Here is a 14,717-nt window from a genome sequence, read left to right as displayed (position 1 = left end):
TCTGGTTGCAGAGGAGTACAAACGAATGATCAGCTAACAAGCTGACTCTTCCTTGCCCTAGAGAGCACTGGTCACCCCCTTTTACATGTAGGGAGTGTCCAGAATGAAAATTTTTCAGAGAAAATAATCCTTATTTGATTTAAAATGGAAAAATAACTATGCCAGAATTTAAGCCTCTTTCTTGTTATTTTATATTCCTTCACATGTGTTGAGCATGCCTAGTCCAAAAATCTAAAATCTGAAAATACTCTGCTATCCAAAACTTTTTGAGAACCCACATAACACTCAATGTTTCAGATTCTGGATTTGGGATTTTTAGATTAGGGACGTTCAACCATGAAGTCTACACAAACATTCCAAAATTTGGAAAAGCTCCAAAATCATAGGCTCTTTCGAGTCCAAGCATTTCATATAAGGGACACTTGACCTCTTGTAGTTTTGCAGCTTAAAACAATTTTTTTTAAAAAATTCTCCCTTTAGCTAGATCACTTTGCAAGTGGAAATCACAGACAAAGAGGACAGGAGAGGCCAAGAGAGAAATCGTCTTATAAACTAAGCACAGACTTGGCCTCTATTCAGATAAAAAGGGGAGTTTTGCTTTGTAGTCAGTGTTTTTAAAAAAATCACATTTTTATGGCAGGTGTATTATACTTTTCCCTCTGGGAGTTGGTCATTATTGTTTCTACACAATTATGTTGAGATTAAACTGTCTGTGAAATGGACAGAGGCTAGTTCTTATCTAAACTCCTTAGGTTGGCTACTATCTTACCCTAAAACACTGGTCCTCCTTCTATTTGCCTCCTGCACACCAAGCCCCGTGGAGGTATGAACATGAGGCAGTGCCCACAGTTTAATGGAGGAAGCAGAAACCCAAACAGGCGGTGCTGAGGGAACACAAAGTGCTAGGGCGGAGGTGAACCAAGATGAAGGGAGCTCACAGAGCTTCCTGGCTGAGCCCAGCCTGCAGCTTTCTGGAAGCAAGGCAACGCTGTCTTTCACACCAGTAACATGTCACACTGTAATCAGTGGCTCTCAGCACGCGGGTTGGATTGTTTTTAATTGACACATCAACATGTGTACATATTATGGGGAGAATTTGGCTCTGATGGATGGAGACCTTAGGCAAAGTCTGCAGACGTGTGACTGACAGGACTAGAGGAGTGCTGCTGACATCTTTTTAGGTGAAAGATAGAAATACTAAGCATCATACGGGACACACACAGGAAAGGCCCCCACAGCAAAGATTTATCCAGGCCTGAAGCTCAATTTGTAACGCCCTGATTCAGAACTGTGGTATAATGCACCTATATCATGCATATCTGAGGCCTCCTTGAGGACCCAAGCTCTCTCACAGTCCGCATTGCTGCAGGTATGTAGGAGGTACTAATAAATACTTATGTGACAGAAAACAGTAATACCCCCAGGGGAAAGGCAGGAAACACCCCTAGGCCTGGGTCCCACTACTACCAGAGGGTGCCAAGTATTGGAGGAGACTCCCTACCCACAAAAGGCACAAAGCAGAATTTGGTGGGTGCCTACTATTGGGAGAGACACCAAAAGACCCCCTATCCACAAAAGACACAAAGCAGAATGTGGCTGACAAAGAGAAAAAGAGCAGGGGCACCAAGGAAGTCCTGTCCAAAGAGGCTAAGCTTGCAGGCACATCTGAGATGGAGACCACAGAAAACCCCTCCTGCCCCCACTGACCAAGCAAGCAACAGAGAGAGGTGCAAGAGCAGTGAGAGACAGCCACTGTGGGGGGAAGGTGGACAGAGAAGAATGACAGCTGTGGGTGTACTGGGAATGTGGAGAGAAACCCTACAGCACTCCCAAGAGTAACCCTGGAGGAATTAGAGATTGAGGATGCAATGAAGGAAAGTACAGCCACAATAAAATCAAGCCCTAATACTCCATCTTGGCTCTATTGAGCAGGAGACAATCACTATGCCCTTCCCAAGCAGACACAATACTGTGGTTCGAAGGCCCACAGAGGGTAAGAGGCAGTATTGGCCTACTTCCATCTATGGCCAACCCAACTTAGTGCCATTAAATAGTGATGCAAAGACCCCCAAAACTGACTTAAAGGCTTTCAAAGACATGGAGCATCTGATGGCATCTTCATCAGCTTTTCTGCCCTTAGATCTTCCAATGCGCAGCAGAGTTCACTCTTTTGAGCAATGGCACCGAGAACTCCCCAGCATGAGTAGTGACACCTAGTGTTCTGGGCAATTGGCAGGTGTGTCTGTGATCCTCCCCTCCTCATGTGGAATCCGTACTTTTGTCACACCCATTTCAAAGACGAGGAAACTGAGGGAGAAGGCTGTGTGACCTCACAACCAGGCCACAGTGCAGATGGAATCCCAACCCAGACTTTCGTGGGGAGCCAGACTCTGACCTGCCTGCTTGGTCACTTTCAAGTACCTGCTCAGGTACAAGGAACTACAAAACATGTGTGGGAAATAGAAGTAAAAGATAAGTGTATTTTGGTACCAAAAATATGAAATCTATACATTTGAGGGGGCTTCAAAATAATCCATGGCAAATGCATACTGTGAAAAGAGTATACATGAATTTCCATTTTTTGCACCAAAATAAACATCTGTTAATTCCATTTTCCATGAACTTTTTGAAGTACCCTATTATTCTGATCTTCATAAGAGTCTAATGAGGTAAACTGACTGTGTAAGCTCCCTATTTATAAAGGTGAAAAATCTGATGCTGTTAGGATGCCCTTCCCTAAGGCCCACAGCAACGTGAGGCAGAATCGTATCTTACATCCAGGTGTTTGGGGATGAATGCCAGCTGGGCCTCTGCACCCTTCCTGGCAGTGGTGCCTGCATGAATTTAAATGCATTTACTGATGACCAACCATGCAGCATGGTCCTGTCTAAGAAGGCTGAGTCCAGGGACTCGGGTCTTTATCCTTGAGAATTTAACCACCCAGAATAGCTGGTCACAAGATGGGGTCGTGGTCATCATTTAAGAGCTAACAATGCCACATCGTCTTTTACAGGTGGACAACCCTGTTTCTAAGGACATCAGAAGCCAACATGTCAAAGGTAAAGCTTCATCACAAAAAGTTGAATGCTAAGTATGAGAATATTCACACCATAATGAGATTGCCTTATGAATTTTTTTGTGGTCCTGAATCACCTTATATAAGGGGGTCTTCTAAACTACCCCTCAGGAAATAGCTGTCTACTTTCAGAAAGAATCACACACCTATGTCTTTCTATGCCTTACCTATTGACAAATAAATTGATTGTGAAGAATCAAGGAATTCTCTTAAAACACATGGATTTCACTGAATATATATAACGATGCCATTTCCATAAATACACCCATAGAAAAGTCACAATAGGAATCTAACTTTTTAAAGTTGAATAATTAATATGACAACAAATTTCAACACTTGGGCAAAACAACCCAACTTGAAGATGAAAATACAGGTATGAGCCTGAAAGCTAATAATCAGTTTGACTAGCACTAGAAGCACAAGTGGAGGAGAGTAATGAAATTGAATCATGTCTGTTACATCCTCTCTCATCATTTCTCCTGGTACCCCCCATTTCTACTTAAAATGTTCAACTGGAAAAGATGAGGATCCTATGATTTACACTTCCCAATAACTGAAATATATCAAATTCATCTTTTATGTGTCTAGTGCTATATTCTGTGTCTCATCAGCACCACATTTTCTTTAATGGGGGAACTATAGCAGCCAGGAACCCATCAGAAAACGGGAGGCACATGCCAATTTGGATAATTTAAGGAAGTTTATTTACAAAGGGGCTATTTCCTGAGATGTGTGGAATGTACATGGCAAGAATAAGGGATGGTCCAGGAACCACAGCTAATGGTAGTGGCATAGTTACCACCCCTGAGCCCAAAGCGAAGAGAGGATAGTTACTGAAAGCCAGGAACACACCATCTTGAGTGACCTTGGCCAAGGGACCTCCCAGGGAGACAGCCAACGGACTAAATACTCAACCTCTCTCTCCAACTGCCCTCTGCCCTCCCAATGGATGGGCCCAACCAGAAAAGAGAAGGCGGGGCAGCCCATGTGTATCCATGCTGGTCACTCTCCCGGGGGGAAGAACAGAGTGGAGCATGGTAAAGGTAGAGGGGGTGATGTTTGGTGCAGCAGCTAAGATGCTGTTTGGGACAACTGCATCCCATCTCAAAGTGCCTTGTTCGAGTCCCAGCTCCTCCACTCACAATTCTAGCTTCCTAATAATGTGCACCCTTGGAGGCAGCAGGGATAGCTAAAGTACTTGAGTCTCTGCCACCCATGTGGAAGACCTGGATGGAATTCCAGGCTCCTGGCTTTGACCTGGCCCAGCCCTGGCTGTTGCAGGCATTTGGTGAGTGAACCAAGGGTTGGAACTACCACTCCCTATCTCCCACTCTCCTCCACTTATCTCTCTTTTTATAATTTATATTAATATAAATAATAACACAGATTTTTATATATTTCACAGATACAATTCTTTTTTATTTTTTTGGCAGGCAGAATTAGTGAGTGAGAGAGAGAGAGAGAGAGAGAGAGAGAAAGGTCTTTCTTTTTCCATTGGTTCACCCCCCAAAACCAGCGCCGCAGGCGGAGGATTAGCCAAGTGAGCCACGGCGCCAGCCTTCACAGATACAATTCTAAGATAACTATACTTTCCTCCCTCCCTCAGCCCCTCAATCTCCTCTCATTCCTTATTTTAATTTAATTTTTGCAATAACTTCATAATTTCACTTTAATTTATAATCACAGGCTTAGCCATAATGTTCAACAAGTAAAAAGCAGAAAGACCATGGTTCCACAGAAGTACAGACAAGAGCTACAAACAACAAACAAATCAGAAGGTGTCAGTTTCATTCTTTTTTTTTTTTTTTTTTTTTTGACAGGTAGAGTTATAGACAGTGAGAGAGAGAAACAGGGAGAAAGGTTTTCCTTCCATTGGTTCACTCCCCAAAATGCTGCTACACCGGCGTACTGCACTGATCTGAAGCCAGGAGCCAGGTGCTTCCTGCTGGTCTCCCATGCGGGTGCAGGGGCCCAAGCACTTGGGCCATCCTCCACTGCCCTCCCAGGCCACAGCAGAGGGCTGGCCTGGAAGAGGGGCAACCAGGACCAGAACCTGGAACCCATATGGGATGCCGGCACTGCAGGCAGAGGATTAACCAAGTGAGCCATGGCACCAGCCCCCAGTTTCATTCTTAAACATCACTTCTGGCCGGTGCCGCGGCTCACTAGGCTAATCCTCCACCTAGCGGCGCCGGCACACCGGGTTCTAGTCCCGGTCAGGGCGCCGGATTCTGTCCCGTTTGCCCCTCTTCCAGGCCAGCTCTCTGCTATGGCCCAGGAGTGCAATGGAGGATGGCCCAAGTGCTTGGGCCCTGCACCCTATGGAAGACCAGGAGAAGCACCTGGCTCCTGCCTTCGGAACAGCGCGATGCACCGGCCGCAGCGTGCTGACCGCGGCGGCCATTGGAGGGTGAACCAACGGCAAAAGGAAGACCTTTCTCTCTGTCTCTCTCTCTCTCACTGTCCAATCTGCCTGTAAAAAAAAAATCGCTTCTTTTATATTCTGTATGAACTACCACATATAGAGAAAACATATGATATTTGTCTTTTGGTGGATGGCTTATTTCACTAAGCATAATGTCTCTCATTCTAATAAGTAAAAAGAAATCAATTAAAATTTTCAAAAATAAGAAAGTGGAGGGGGCCCCTGGCAGTGCACACAGGAGACAGGGTGGACGGAGCAAAGACAGTAGTTGCACCTGGGTCCTGCCATGCCCCAGCTGCATGACCCGATGGGGGCACCCATCCTACTGAGTCCTCTAGCGAAGGAGAGCAGAGTACGCACTGCAGTTGCATCAGTGGAAAGAGGGTGGAGCCTGCAGTCTGGAGCGAGAGCGGGTCCCTACCCCTTGCTCTTGCGTATCCTGTGCAGTCTCACAGACTCCTGCCTGTCTTCCTTCCATCACATTCCTGAAGCCCCAAACCTGCAGCAGCTCTCCTACCAGCTCCCCTGCAGCCCTTACAAATGGTGATACTTTCACCATACCCAGCACTTGATTTAGAGCTCTCCTCCTTAGCTGGTGCTTCGTCATTCTTAGAAACTCCTGGTCCATGATATAGAACAAGTTCTTTCCCCAGAAGCACAGAGGGACCACGGATCAGAGCACGGTCACTTGGTGTTCAAACCTCCCAGGGTCACAAATGCCCTAGGTGTGCTTCATAGACATTCCCTGAGACATGGGTCCAGGAGAGAAACCAGCACAGGAGTGGGCTTCCAGGCACTCTCTTGGCTGGAGCTCACCACGGACCTCATTTATTTGGCTAGAGCAGCTTCTTCAGACACTACTCCACACATCAGCATGTCTGTTTTACCCATCAGTTATGTGTCTATACTTTACCTCTGTCCACAAAGACACCACACAAAGACCTGAACAATTAAAAAATAGAAAAAAAATGAAAATGACAGAAAAATAAAATTTAGGTTCCTTGAGCACACTTTGCTAAATTCTATTGAAATCAAACTGCTAGCTGACTTGGGAGCTTCCTAGTAGTCCAAGCAAAAAGAGACTCAATCTCCCTTAGGTGGTATGTACTTATCGTAACAAAAAAAGCAAACCAGCTCCTCAGGGAAAGCATCAAGAACATCTTTCAGAATTGAGGGAGTGCCGTCTATTCCACAGAGGATGTGGATGGATGTGAGCATGAGGCCTACAACAATCAGCAGGTTTTCCAAAGCTACCCCGGTCCATAACTGAGGCCATCCCTGCAGAGCGGGTCTCAGAGAAGTGGCTCAGGGACACAGAGGCCTGTCAGGAGTGAGCAGGCTGGAGGAAGACTTGCCCCGTAAGAGCTGTTTTCTTTCCTGCTTCCTGTCCCCCAGGCTGTAATTGCTGTTTTTCCATTACCAGCCAGGGCACTAAGGCCCACAGCAGAGAAGAAAACTGAAAGGGGGGAAAGTTACATGAATGCTCCCATTTTTAGGATCCAGGCATCTTGCTGGAAAGTGCTTGGATGATTTATGTGTTTATTACCAAATTCTGTATTTTTGATGCAAACACATTCTCAGATAATTTATTCAATCTCACAAAATGTCATAGGAAAAAAACATATTGGTTGGTTCAGTAACAGCAGAATTTTATGGTGATATTTTTCATCAAGCTGAGCAATTATAGATTTATGTTAATGTGCATTTCATGTCATTTTCCTTGCAATCATCTTCTGACATTATCTGTAAACCATCAGATTTCAAGAGCTTATCTTCCCTGAAGCTTGGCGGTTTTTGCCCAAGAAATGGGCAAAAGTTTATTCGGAGGCAGAGTATTTCCAGTGCAAGTTACTGACGATGAAGCGCTAGCATTACGTGCAGATCTGAAGACATCATTTCATTTTCAGGCCCAGGTGGCTCTGACTCCCAAACCTGCTCTTTGTCCTTCCTGGAGAAAGCAGGGCGGACACTAATGGGGGCTAACAGGCATTTCTGCTCTCCCTAGATGTGACCAAGCACAAACTCCATGCCGGTTTTCTTTGAAACACCAAGCAGAAGTGTAAATCTAGAAACTCGAGTCTGATTGAAAAGAAACAAAGATTTCCACACAATGCCATCAAAAGACCTTAACACTAGCTTGCACTCTTGGATACTGAGGAATGTAGAGTCAAGGATGAGTTTGCAGTTAACCTCAGTCAACTCCCTCCTGTCCTGGGAGGCTCAGTCTCGGAAGACACCTTCCCAGGGTCATCCACGAATGATCAGTATCGAGACCAGAGCCAGTTCATTCCATTTCAGTAATGTTCCCGGGGTTTTACTGTATTTCCTAGTGTATAAAATTCATTCTGCAAACACCTCCTCTTGCTCTCTGATATCCCACTCACCCAAGCTATACAGTTTGGGGCAAAAGATGTGAATTGGTAGGTGGGACTGCCCTCTAGTGGCAGAAAACGCCAAGACATCACTTCGCAGTAAGGATGGAATTTGAAATCCTATCTTTAACAAAATAACATACTTTAGCTTATGGATGATCAGGAATAAATTTAAGATTATCCTCTATGATCTACATCTAAACCTATTTCAGCCACAATCCACGTATCACAAGCGACAAAGGCAAAGTTCACAGTTCATGTCACAAGCTTTGTAAAATCATTCTTTTATGAAACTTCAGGGAAATATATTGTACCACAGCCACACAGAGAAAATGACCAGGCCCAGAGAAACGAAGGGTATGAATAACTGTCTGACATAGAAAATATGTTTTCCAATAGAAAAATATAAAGTAGCTACAAATGGAATATTAAAAACAGAGTATTCAAGCAGTGTGGCACAGCGGATTGAGCCATCTCTCGGGATGCCTGCACCACATAACAGAGTGCCTAATTTGGGTCCCGGCTTATCCACTTCCAATCCTGCTCCCTGCTAATTCATCCTAGGAGGTAGTGGATTATGGCCCATGTGCTTGGGCCATACGTGGGAGACCTGGATGGAATTATGGACTCCTGGATCTTCCCTGGTCCAGCCCTGGCTGCCGTGGGCATCTGGGGGAATAAACCCTCTCCCTCTTTCTCTCACATTATCATTCTGCCTTTCAAGTAGATAAACATTTTTAAAAATGTATTCAATAAAAGAAACTCAAGTAAATCCCTACCCTTGAAGCAAAAATTCCCCCCATGAATATTCAAGTACTTAACAGAATTCCAGCATACAGGAACCGTCTTCACCTAGAAAAGTATGCCATGCCCACAAAGGCATCTCAAAATCACTTCACATTTACATGTAATGTATAATGAAAAGTACTCTTTTTGCTCTGTAAACTTGGAATGTTAACTAGGATCAACTACTCAGGTTAACTCAGCACTTCCAAAACAACATAGGGAAGTCCTAGGATGACTGGACAGGCTGGTCCCTCAGACATGGCCTCTGCATCTGTGTGTCTTGTAAGAATGCCAGCAGAATGGAGAGCTTGTTTTGCCTGTAAGAGCACCAGCTCCACTATTCGGTCTCTCCTTGCAACTAAGGCCTGGCCCCTCACACAGAATCTTGCACCCTCCCACGAAGGCTACCCCATTTTCTTTTTAGTGCTAATTAATTAATTAATTAATTTGAAAGGCAGAGTGGCAGAGAAAGAGACTAAGACAGATACAAAGGCCTTCCATCTGTTTCACTCCCCAGTTGGTAGCAAAGGCCAAGGCTGGGCCAGGCACATTAACAGGAAGCTGGACCTCACGCACAGCAGCCAGGACTTGAACCAGCACTTCGATGTGGGTGTTGCAAGCAGAGATTAACCCACTGGAGGCTTCCACTCCACCTTTGAACAGCCCCAAGTGCTTACTTTCTGCTCAATGTAAGGAACAGCCTTGGCTTCCTACACCTTCCCCTGCTGGTCCATGCTCTACGTAGCTCAAAGGAGAATTGTGGGAGATGTTAAGGGTCCTGTTAAAGGGCAGGGAAAAGAAAGCCCCCAGATCTCTTTACTGCGACTTTTAGGACACTGGATCTTCCAGAGGGAGGCAGGGAGGACATGGTGCACTGGCAGCTTAGCATGGGAACCCAGTGCTTGCTCTTGGTTCCTGTCCTGGGGTCTGCTCGTCAGAACACCCTTCAGGAATGCCCAGCCTGATGCACACATTAGTTTCAGCTCTTGGCTCGCAGTGCGTTTCCGATCAGAGTAGCTACTTCGTGTTATAAATGATCCGTGCCAGGGACAGTCCTGAGCCTATGACAGCCATGTGTGCAGAAACCTGTGACATAGTCCTATCTGCTGTCCCCTCCCCTCCCTGCCAGTCCCTGAGAAATGAGGGAGAATGACAAGCTTACCCTCTTCCCTCCCCACTTACTCTTTCTCATTCTATGTCCTCCATCATTGTTTTGATAAAAGACCATTAACAATAAGCATTGAACTGGTACATTAAAAGTTGCAAGTATGCGAAGTGGGGGTGTGGTAAGAGATTTCAAAGCAGGAGAAAAATGGGCTCACCTAGAGGTGAAATATATCTGATTTCATCATAACCCAACCAAGAATATTCATCACCTACTGTGTGTCCAGCATAAGGACTGGCTATTTAGCTGGTCAATAGATCCTAAGTCTCACAGTAAACACTCTGTCTAACCATCTGCTTCTCCAGCCAGCCGGTCCATTCCCTAAAGGCAAGGTGGGTACCAGCTCTATTGACAGTTATGAAACTGTCATAGCACCCTGACAGTAGAGGTCACGTTGTTTAAAACCACTTTGTGTCAGGGTACTGAGTCATATAAGACCTCAGGCCTGGGGAGCAGGCACAGTGTGTTGAGTTCCATACTCACAAGTATTATAGGAACTCAAAAGTGTGCACGCTTCATTCTGCTCTAGGAGGAGAAGTGTGTCTCCCAGGAATGATTCAGAGACCAAAGGCATTGGACAGAGGTGACCTTAGGAAAAGGGAAACGTCGTTTGTGATACTCAGGATCAGCTAACATGTGGTGGCAAAAATACTGTACCACAGGTTCAAATCCACCTCACCACTGCCCAGATACGAGATTTACAACTTACCTTCTCTAGATTTAAGTTTCCACATCTATAAGACAAGGAAATGGCATCTACATCATGAAAGAGCAGTCTGCTCTGAAGGTGATAACCAATGCTAAGCCAACAGCACAAGTGCTGACCACACAAGGAGGACCCTGTCAAGGGCATATGGAGCTCAGCTAATGATTCCCAGAATCCTTTCCTGCTTTCTGACCCTCTGGTCTCCTCCCAGCTCTGGGAAGTTCTGCCTCTTTGTGGGCTGAATCATTTTATGCTCTATTTCATTTCTTTCTGCACTTACAAAATAAGTCTGCTACAGATGAATATATCAAAATGAGCTAGATGCCTCAATCTCAGAGACCATCATTTGTGAAATGATTTCCCTACGGCAAACACACAGCATGTCAGGCACACAGTGTGTGCATGGTAGACATTTATGACAGCAATTCCATGGTTCATCCTGTTTTTGATAACATATAAGCACTGCCTCTCTTCTGGGTATCAGAGGACCCTACTGCATTCATTCTCCATGTATGGGGGGACCACAGAGAGGCAAGTGAAGAAGGCTGGGTTGCTTCTGACCCCATCTAAATTTAGGCAAATCATATTCCTCTGCTGTACTTTGACATCCCATCTGCCCAAATACAGCAGAACTCAACAGTCCCCAGTGCTTTGTGAACCCACAGATTTGAGTTGTATGTACAAATGCACCCACCCACCGCCCAGGCCATCCCCTCTCCCACATTGCTCTGCCCGCCCACTCTCAGGGCAGCAGAACAGACATTTCCCCAGGCTTATTGCTGAGAAGTGGTTCTGGCCCACATTCCTGCTAACCCAACAGGAAAGCTGACAAACTACACGTTCCTTAGAAATTCCACTTTCTGCCCTTATTTGAGGAGCTGTGGGAGGAAGAAGTTTCCTCTCACTTCCTTGGCTTTGTGTAACTTAATCCCTCCCCACACAACTCAAAGAATTGGTGCCGTAATTTACTGCTGCAATTAATTTCTGAAACTTTCAGTAGACTTGGAGAGGCTTCTCACAAAAGCCTTGCCAAATACACATTAGGAGGCATCTGGATCACAAGTTGTGTCTTTGGACTCTTCCATGATTAATTCCATAATTAATCATCAGGACATGAAACCCTAATGGTTCTCTTTCATGTATCATAAAACTCTTAGACATAATAGCTGTGATGGAGGCCAAGTTTTATCCCATTTTTTTCTAAAGCCCATTTCTCTAATTGCAGAACTGATGATCTGTTTCTGAAAGTGTTGATTTGTATTATCATATTTTATAGATTAAGCATATTGCACATATTTAGCACAAATTGAATGGTAGCTAAGTAAAAAACAAATAGTGCTTAATCCGAACAATCCAGGGGAATAGATCTCAATATTTGCATTTCACAGACATGGAAACTGAAGTTCAGAATGTTTAAGTAGCTTGTCCAACATCAGCAAGTGATTGACATGGGCTTAGAATCCAACTTGAATGGCTTCAAAATTTATGGCCAAACTACTGTGACACTGTCCCTTCTATCAAGAAATAAATTCTCCAGGCCAGCATTGTGGCATAGTGGGTTGTGCCTGAGAAGCCAGCATCCCATATTCACACTGGTTCAACTCCTTGTTGTTCCACTTCTGATTCAGCTCCCTGCTAATGGCCTGGAAAAGTAGCGCAAGATAGCCCAGGTGCTTGGGCCCCTGCAACAACATGGGAGACCCAGATGAAAGTCCTGGCTCCTGGCTTCGGCCTAGCCCAGTCCTAGCTGTAGCAGCCATTTTGGGGAATGAACCAACAGGGAGGATCTCTCTCTCTGTCTCCCTCTCTCTCTCTCTCTTTGTAATTCTGCTTTCAAATAAATAAATAAATCTTTGAAAAGAAAAAAAAAAATTCTCAGGGTGGCCATTTGACCTAGCAGTTAAGATGCTCATTGGAATGACTGGGTTCCATGGCTGCCTCTGGCTTGTAACTCCAGCTTCCTGCTGATGGCGTCGGCAGTGATGGCTCCAGTACCTGGGTTCCTGCCACCCTCATGGCAGTCCCGTTTCTGGCTCCACGTTTAGGTCCCAGTCCAGCCCTGGCCTTTGCAAGTATCTGGGGAGTGAACCAGCCAATGGGAGCTCTCTTTGTCTCTCCTCCCCCTCTCTCTCTTTTCTCTCTCTCTCCCTCCCTCCCTCCCTCTCACATAAAAATTTAAAAAATAAGTAAATGAAATTTACTGTGTGGAATTAACAGTCATTTTTTTAAAAATCTCCTTTTCCAATTATTTTATAAAATATTTATTTATTTAAAAGGCAGAGTGACAGAGAGACAGAGAGAGAGCTTCCACCTGCCTATTCACTCCCAGGACTGGGCCAGGCTGAAGCCAGGAGCCAGGAACTTCATCCAGGTCTCCCACACAGGTATCAGGGACAAAGGCACTTAGAATATCATCCACTGACTTCCCAGGAGCTTCAGCAGGGAGCTAGATGGGAAGCAGAGCAGCAGGGGCTCCAACAGGCACTCAGACATGAAATGCAGGAACAGCAAGCCACACCTTAACCCACCTCCCCGCAACACCAGGTCCTCCAACCCTTTTACATCACAGATGACAACAGGGAAGCTCATAGAGTCCAAGCTATTTGTAAGAATTCTCTCATCCCATTAACAGCAACACCAAACTCAGTCCCAGGTGGTAGCAAATGTTTCACAAATGGATCTATGAAAAACCACACCTGCATGTGTGTAACGTTGTTATGAAGTTTACGGTCAAAGAATATGCAGCACAGAATTTAAGATCACAGAAAAAGACTCAATATCCTTTACCTTAATTCCATAAAGCCAACTGCTTCTCACAGAATGCTTCTGCTAACCTTTGCCAAACTCTTGCTATCTGCAGACAAACTGTGGCTGCAATCGATGCAATGACATGAACAACTCCTGGGTTGGATATGGTTTTCAAATACTGGAAACTTATCTCCTCAAAGTAGTGGCTGTGAACACCACATACTTTTGAGTGTGATCTGCTGTGTTAGCATTTCCCCATCTCTTTGTTAAGCCTAAGTGAGTAAGGAGACAAAGTCAAACCCTGATCTGTAGCATTTGGCAATTTCCGTGGTGTAAACACCCGCACCGCACCAGGTTTCAAGCTGTCAGTGTGAGCATTAAGTGTGGTGTGGGGAAGAGACACCACCTCACCACAGGTACAGTACAGGTGAACGATGACTTCAACAGCACAGAAAACATGAAATAAGCAGGGGCAATGTGTTTGAGTACTATCAGCTTTGTTCACTGAAGCGTACATTTGAAAAATTTATTTTTTAATAATGGCCGTATTTTACAAGCAGTACACAAAATTCCTTGTAAATCCACCAGACACTGCACCTCACCACATTGCTCCCCTCAAAAGCAGCAGATGTGAGGTCCACCTTGTTTTAGGACTGAAAAGAACCTCTGTGCGCAGATGGTGCTAACTCTGCCTCTGGCCACCAGATGGCAGACACGCCAGCCTTCTCGGAGTGAAAGTGTTCTCAAATGGGAAAGACCTTGAGAAAGGACTGTGTTGGGTCCTGAGAATATCTGGGTACTTCACTAGGACATTTGGTTCCCTCTAATTTCCCATCACAGAACAACAGTAGGTGCAGTAACAGCCAGCCTTCAAGTACCCTGTTGACTCATTCATTCCACACATGGGTTCTCTTGAGCTGTCAACAGTCATTCCTGCCTTGCCCATTTGAGTAAATGCACTCATTTCTCAATCGATTTGTTCATTTCATGAGCACCTGTTGAGATCCTGCCCAAAGGTAGTGGCAAAATCAAGATTCAATCTCAAGAATTTCAGCTCCAAATCTAACCTCCATTTCATTTTCTGCAAACACCTGAGTGTTTAATACTTTATTAGTAAAGTACAAAAATAAGAGTTTGCTGGATCTATCTGAATTTCATCAAAGCTGTAAAACAAGGGACAAGTTCATTGCTTGTTGAATAGTTTTCTTCCTCGTGAGTCCCCTAAGTTCACTTGGTCCTTATACTTTGTAAGACCTTGGTTATCTGAGCAGTGAGTAAGTAAATCAGTGGTTGTCATAGGACATACCTGATATGGCTGAAAGCCTCAGGGATTTTTTAAATTTTTATTTTTTTAATTCATCTAAGAGCGAGAGAGAAAAACAGAGACAGAGATCTTCCATCTGTAGGTTCATTCTAGAAATGCCAGTAACAGCCAGGGC

The 14,717-nt window shown here is 44.8% G+C and overlaps 1 protein-coding gene and 1 pseudogene across 2 annotated transcripts in view; one reads left to right on the top strand and one right to left on the bottom strand.

The window, feature by feature from the left end:
• Positions 1-14,717, top strand: part of CLNK (cytokine dependent hematopoietic cell linker) — a 192,877-nt gene that overhangs the window by 132,536 nt on the left and 45,624 nt on the right. Inside the window, exons 8-9 of the mRNA XM_089326849.1 lie at positions 3,014-3,086; positions 8,173-8,230. Of these exons, the coding sequence (XP_089182975.1) occupies positions 3,014-3,086; positions 8,173-8,230 (131 nt within the window). The remainder of the gene's footprint in view (positions 1-3,013; positions 3,087-8,172; positions 8,231-14,717) is intronic.
• The window catches only part of LOC149127679 (small ribosomal subunit protein eS12 pseudogene), a 117,719-nt pseudogene that overhangs the window by 57,711 nt on the left and 45,291 nt on the right, over positions 1-14,717 (bottom strand). The gene's annotated exons all lie outside the window — the stretch shown is intronic.

The sequence above is a fragment of the Oryctolagus cuniculus genome, chromosome 2 (genome assembly GCF_051225735.1).
Source record: "Oryctolagus cuniculus isolate XC-2025 breed Fujian yellow rabbit chromosome 2, ASM5122573v1, whole genome shotgun sequence".
Taxonomy (NCBI): Eukaryota; Metazoa; Chordata; class Mammalia; order Lagomorpha; family Leporidae; genus Oryctolagus; species Oryctolagus cuniculus.
This window is presented reverse-complemented; position numbering and strand designations above follow the sequence as displayed.